General features: G+C 59.6%; 1 protein-coding gene across 1 annotated transcript in view; it reads right to left on the bottom strand.

The window, feature by feature from the left end:
- Nucleotides 1–3,486, bottom strand: part of RENBP (renin binding protein) — a 12,171-nt gene extending 8,685 nt beyond the window's left edge. Inside the window, exons 1-8 of the mRNA XM_032756291.2 lie at nt 3,460–3,486; nt 3,186–3,295; nt 2,957–3,032; nt 2,772–2,847; nt 2,423–2,595; nt 1,723–1,947; nt 813–894; nt 340–515 (exon numbers count right to left, since the gene is read on the bottom strand). Of these exons, the coding sequence (XP_032612182.1) occupies nt 340–515; nt 813–894; nt 1,723–1,947; nt 2,423–2,595; nt 2,772–2,847; nt 2,957–3,032; nt 3,186–3,295; nt 3,460–3,486 (945 nt within the window). The remainder of the gene's footprint in view (nt 1–339; nt 516–812; nt 895–1,722; nt 1,948–2,422; nt 2,596–2,771; nt 2,848–2,956; nt 3,033–3,185; nt 3,296–3,459) is intronic.
- Nucleotides 3,487–6,385: the final 2,899 nt, after the last annotated feature.

The following is a 6,385-nucleotide window of genomic DNA, read 5'->3' as shown; positions in this document are numbered from 1 at the left end:
AAAAAAAAAAAAAAAAAAAAAAAAAAAAAAAAGGCAACCAGCAGCCCTCAGGGCTGCTCTGCCTAGGGAGTAACCATTCTTTTATTCCTTTACTTTCTTAATAAACTTGCTTTCACTTTGCATTGCGGACGCGCCCTGAATTCTTTCTTGGGCAAGATCCAAGAACCCTCTTCTGGGGTCTGCATCATGACCCCTTTCCTGTAACACTGGCACAGAAGCTGAGAGCAGGCCTCTAGGTTCGAATCCAGCCCCAGGTTACCCTCTAGAGAAGCACACAACTCCCTGGGCAGAAAGCCTTAGAACAGCGTGGGTCACACATGGCCCTGGGCGCTCTCCCACCTGGGTGGGGCAGAAGTCATCAGCATCCTGGAAGTAAAAGAGGCCTCCGTGGTCAGGGTCCCATCCGGAGCGGAAGGGCAACAACAGGAACTTGTCAACCACATGGGCTCGAAGTTCAGGGTCGCCTTTCCGAATGCAATGACGGAGCAGAAACCAGCCGGCTTCCAGCGCGTGGCCTGGTGAGGGTTGGAGTACGGAGTACGGAAGTGGGGGGGTGGGGTTGAGGGAGGGAACAGAGGGAGCAAAAGCCCCTGGCACCTCTCTGCTCCCTCCCTAACCATGAGTGGGGCTCTGAGCTCCCTGGCCCTGGAATCCTGCTCCTCTGCAGAAACCCCCAGCCTTGGGAAGCCCATCCTCTCTCCTCTGCCTCCTCAAGGCGCCCCCCCCCCAGGCACTCCCATATCTGAAGCCCAGAATGCAAGGCTCAGCGCTCCCCTCCTCCTGGGTGGCCCCCAGCCCACCCTGCCCCTCACCTGGGTTCTGCTGTCTCCCCAGGCAGCCAGAAAGTTCCTTGCCATCCTCTGACACATTCTCCAGCACAGCTTGTCCATCCCTCTACCGGGAAGGAGCAGAAGGGAATGTTGCCTCCAGCCCTTTCACCCACCCAGCCACCCAACTAGAAAGACCCAGCTCCAGAAATCCCTTCCTCCCTCCCTCTCACCCAAGCCCCTGGACCTGCTGGCTTGGGTGGGCCAGGCTCAGAGGGGCATTTGAGGAGGGGCTGATTCACTCCCTTGGGCCTAGCAAGTTGTTTTTTTCTTTTTTCTTTCTTTTTTTTTTTTTTTAGACAGTCTTGCTCTGTCACCCAGGCTAAAATGCAGTGGCCTCAATCTCGACTCACTACAACCTCCACCTCCTGGGTTCATGCGATTCTCCTGCCTCAGCCTCCCTAGTAGCTGGGATTACAGGCATGCACCACCATGCCCAGCTAATTTTTGTATTTTTAGTAGAGACGGGGTTTCACTATGTTGGCCAGGCTGGTCTCCAACTCCTGACCTCAAGTGATCCACCCGCCTCAGCCTCCCAAAGTGCTGGGATTACAGGCATGAGCCACCGCATCCAGCCCGGGCCTAGGAAGTTGTAATCCTCACTTCTGGCCTGATCCTCTCCAGCAGGGGAGGGTAAAACATTGAATGGGGACAGACAGGGCGGGTTTCACGAGCCAGAGGCCTGGAAGGGACTTGGATGGGGCAGGAGGGGTCTCCTTCTGTCAGGCCTTGCCTGGGGCTCCGCATTCTCCCTCCAGCCCTCAGGCCCTCCACCTTCCCCAGGTGGGGACCTCCCCGAATCTCTGTCTCTCCAGGTGTGTCAAGCCCCAGGGTGCCCAGGGGAGTGGGGGAGTGGAGGGCCTCCCACCACCCCAGCTCCCCAGGCACCCCCCACCTGCACATGCTGCAGAATCCTCTGGGCGCACCAGTCCCCCAGCTCTGCGTATTTGCTCTCCAGCTCCTCATCTGCCTCCCCGAGCTGCTCCACCAGGTTCAGCAGCATCATGGGCACCGCCATGGGCTCCGCAGCCGGGGCCCCCTGGAGCTGGGGCCGGCCCAGTCCCGACGCGTCCTCCTGCACCCAGTGGACGATCTGATCCATCATCTCCACAGCTTCCGTCTGGGGGTGCAGGAGGCAAGGGGAGGCCCAGGCTGAGGCTACATCCTGTGCCATCCCCCTGGACACGGCCCTGGGGTGGGAGAGCCAATTCCTCTCCTGAACCCAGAGACACCTTTACCCAGGGCCTACTCGGGGCCTGGCACCCAGCATCCAGTAGGGGCCAGTCAGATCCGCCCCACTCTGCCTTGGGGGTTCCCAGTCTGGGGGTGCAGCCCCTTCCAGGCTGTGGGGTCAGGGTCTGGCAGCATAGGGAGCCCGGGGAGGAGGGAGGGGCCTCTTCCCAGTTGGGGGCAGGGCGTGGATAGGGCCTTCTCCGTCTGCACCCCTGTGGGGGTAAGGGAGCATTCAGAGGTGAAGGGGACTTGGCCCACAGATGGGTCCATGGGAGGAGACTTGCGTAGTGAGTGGGAATGCATCAGGTGGCCATGGCAGGGTCCCAGGCTGGGGTCTTCAGGAGCACCCTCCTCTCACACACCTGGTACTGCACTTCCCCTGTGGCCCTCCACAGCTCGTTCATGGCCATGGTGTAGAAACACTCGCTGAAGATGGTCCGTTGCACCTTGACCGGGCGGCCGTCCCGAGTCAGCACAAAGGCACACTTCTTGCCAGGAGGTGCCACCCGGGCATAACGCAGCAAGAACTCACCACCTGGAGGTTGGGGGATTGGCATGCCAGGAGTAAGGCCAGGACACCCCGCACACACCACCCTTGAGCCTCCCCAAGTCCTTCGCTGCTTCTAGACCCCTCTAGGAACTCCGCACATGTGCCCTGTTGAGTAAACATGGACGGAGTCACTGGGAGATGGGCAGGAAGGGGGCACCTACCTGCTTTTGCTGCGTCCAGAAGCTGAGCATGGCGGAAGCGCTCGAAAGTGCGGTACAGGCGACAATACATCCATACCTACGGGGTACGGGAGGGAACGTGGCTTAAGTGGCCAGCTGGGGTGAGGTGGGGAGACCTTTGAGGCGATGGGCCGTGTGCCTGAGCTTCCAGGCTGGGAACACCATACCTGCCTCCCCTGCAGCCACACATACTTCAGGTCATCATACACCTGCCCGTCACGGCCAAGGCATGTGAAGAAGCCCCTGTGGGAAGGCAGGGTTAGCAAAGTCTGGAAGGGGCCTTGCCAGCCCCTCCTGCCCCTCTGGGGCCAGCAAATCTGTGAGGTGCCTGAGAGTGAGAAGGGGCCTCAGGAAGGGCAAAAACCCTGCAAAGGACTCCAGAAGTGCGCCGAGTACCCGTGCTCCTGGTCGTGGGAGTGCTCCATCCAGAAAGCCACCACGCGGTCCAGCTCCTGCCCCACGCGCTCCTTCCAGGCCTGCAGAGTCTCTCGCTCTTTCTCCATGTCCTAGGGGAACTGGGGCTTGAAGGCGCAGCCCCCACGTGGGACCTAGGCCCCCCAGCCTCAGGAACCAGCCCTCGGGGATCCCCCCACCTCTACACGGGGCTTCAGATGTCACCATCCCAGGGACCCTCCAAGACAGCACTCCCCCCAAGCACCCCACCACTGGCCTGTTGTGCTCGGAGACCCTTGCTCATCCCTCCCTCTCCTCTAGGAAGCCAGACAGAATTGGTCACGGTCCCGTGACTGTCACTCAGCTGACAGAGCCGCGCCCGGCTCACCCACCCCCTCCTCTTCAGGGTTCCGCTGGGCCTGGGGGCGGGGCCTGAAAGCCCCGCCCCCGCACTTGTTCCTGCCTCGACCCTCCCCTTGAATGGGCCAGTCCCTCCAGGGCCCCTGCTGGGTGCCCTGGTCTCAAGATGCTGCTTGGTGGGAAAAACTGGGATGGCCAGAAGGTCTGGGATAAGGGGGAAGGGGGAACGGGGCTGCCACCCATCCCGCCCTACACCAGGGGCCCGGGCAGGGTGGCTGAGGGCCTTGGCCCTACCAAGCCTGTGGGGCAGGGGTGCAGCAGGACAGGAAACAGCTAGTGGGCCTGAATGCAGAGGTCCCTCTGACCTGTCACCACACAGGGTAGACAGGAGGCAAGTTCTGTTTTGTTTGTTTTGTTTTGTTTTGTTTTGTTTTGTTTTGTTTTGTGTTGTTTTGTTTTGTTTTGTTTTGTTTGACAGTGTCCTGTCGCCCAGGCAGCTCACTGCAGCCTTGACCTGTCAGGCTCAAGCAATCCTCCCATCTCAGCCTCCTGAGTAGCTGGGACCACAGGTGTGGGCCACCATGCCTAGCTAATTTTTGTATTTTTAGTGGAGACAGGGTTTTGCAATGTTGCCCAGGCTGGTCTCGAACTCCTAAGCTCAAGCGATCCTCCTGCATCAGCCTCCCAAAGTGCTGGGATTATAGGCGTGAGCCACCGTGCCCAGCCTAGCAAGTCCTCTCTTTTGAATCAGTTTGTCACCAACTACCTCAACAGTCAGTAATGGGCAGCCATTTGCGCTAATTTTTTTTTTTTCTTTCCAAGATGGGGTCTTGCTCTGTTGCCCAGGCTGGAGTGCAGTGGCATGAGTTTGGCTCACTGCAACCTCCGCTTCCCGGGTTTAAGCAATTCTCCTGCCTCAGCCTCTGGAGTAGCTGGGATTACAGGTGCCTGCCACCATGCCTAGCTAATTTTTTTTTTTTTTGTATTTCTAGTAGAGACGGTTTTTCACCATGTTGGCCAGGCTGGTCTCAAATTCCTGACCTTGTGATCCACCTGCCTCGGCCTCCCAAAGTGCTGGTGTTACAGGTGTGAGCCACCGCGCCCGGCCTTGGCACTGACTTCTTTACACAAGTGACACAGCTCTAAGGCCAGACAGTAACTGCAGGTAAGAGCTCATACCCCCCTTCTCTGGGCTACAAGGCAGCTGGGCTGAGCTGTTTCCTACCTTCCAGGCCAACAGCGCACAGAATGGTTCCAGCCTCTGGGTGTGGTGCTGCACTGCTGGTCTTTGATGCCACAGTGGCTGTCTCAGTCCCTGCTGCAGGCTGACCCACCCAACCCCAAACAGTTCCCCTTCGGGGTGCTTGGTAATGAGGCTGATGCCTCTGGCAGCTGGGGAGGCATCCTCTGTGTGCTTGCACCCACCCTCAGCCTCGGCTCATGCTCAGGGGATGAGCTTTGTGCCCAGTCGGGCTGTATCTACCTGCCCTGTTCACAGGCCTGTCATGTTCATGTCCAGCCTCCCTCCTGCCTCCCCAGACTGAGTGGTGCCCTCAGATGGAAACTCGGTATTTTCAGATAAACACCAGAGGCATGACTGATGTGGCCCTTGCCTTCTGGAGTGTGATGCAGCCGTGGTGAGACAAGTGAGCTGAAGGAATGTGGAGGGTGGGTAGCCCCACAGGTGCCAGCTACAGGAGCGGGGTAGGAAGAACCCTTGTACCACCCGCACGAGGCGAAGCGCCCACAAAGCCATTTGCCAAAGGTATGGCAAATCTGCAAGGCCCCTCGGTTCTGGGGCCAGCCCCATGTGGCCTCTGGCCTCCACCAGCCCCAGCCATGACTCCTACCGCTCTGCTCTGAAGGACACTTTCCCACCCCTCTCCTTGGGCCTCTGTGAGGCTAGGCTCCAAGGCAGGTCACAGTTGGTGCGGTGGGTAAGACAGAGCCATGGCTCCTGGTGTAAAGCCCTGGCCAGTCTGCTTCCCCCTACCCCCGCATGACACAGCAGACCCCACATGACAGAGGCTTCCCAGAAGAGGTCGCATTCAACAGGGCCTTGCACACACACCCATGCCACAGGTGGCGACATGGAGGCTTTTGCTACTCCAGGAGCTTCTGGTAGCAGAGTGTCTGGGTGCTGAGAGGAAAGCTGGGCAGTAGAGGTGTGTGGGGGAAACAAAGGCAGGCGGCAGGGGCTTGGAGGGGGCGGGGAATGCAGGTGCGCCAGGAGCACCAGGCCCCAGAAGCAGGGTGTCACTCCCCTCGGACCCGCCTAGGCCTGTGCTGCTCCGGCCACCTTGCCCCGGGGCTTTCTGGGCCTCCTGGTACAAATTCAGGCAATGGGATCCCAGCTGTCCTACTGACCCAGCTGCTAGGTGGTCTGGATCACAAGCTCTTGCTTCTTCCCCTTGGGGGCATGGCTCACATGTAAGAGGAAGCCAGAGGAAGGGATCCACCTCTGCAGTACCCATGGTGGACTTGACTCAGCCCACCTCCCCGCAACCCACCCAAGGAGGCTGCCGCTGGTGACCTGCCAGGCCTTTGCCCCATCCTATCCTCTAGTGCAGGAGGGGAGGGAGGGAGATCTGGCCTCCAGACACAGGAAGTCAGCAGCAGCTGCCCAAGGGGCCCTTTGGCCCTTGCCCTGCAAGGCAGCTGCCAAGCAACCTGCTGGAACCTGGTCCGACTTGGTCCAAAGACCGCAGGCCACAGCAGGGGCCTCACTCTGGGGCCTTCTACACTTTCACCAGAGCTCAGGTCCCCCTCCAGGGGGCTCCCGTGAGCCTCGGGCAGGTCTCAGCCTTCCCACTCAGGCCTCCTGAAAGGATGCCGGGACACAG

This window comes from Hylobates moloch, unplaced genomic scaffold, assembly GCF_009828535.3.
Source record: "Hylobates moloch isolate HMO894 unplaced genomic scaffold, HMol_V3 SCAFFOLD_7, whole genome shotgun sequence".
Taxonomy (NCBI): Eukaryota; Metazoa; Chordata; class Mammalia; order Primates; family Hylobatidae; genus Hylobates; species Hylobates moloch.
The sequence above is the reverse complement of the archived record's forward strand: the minus strand, read 5'-3'. Positions and strand labels throughout refer to the sequence as shown.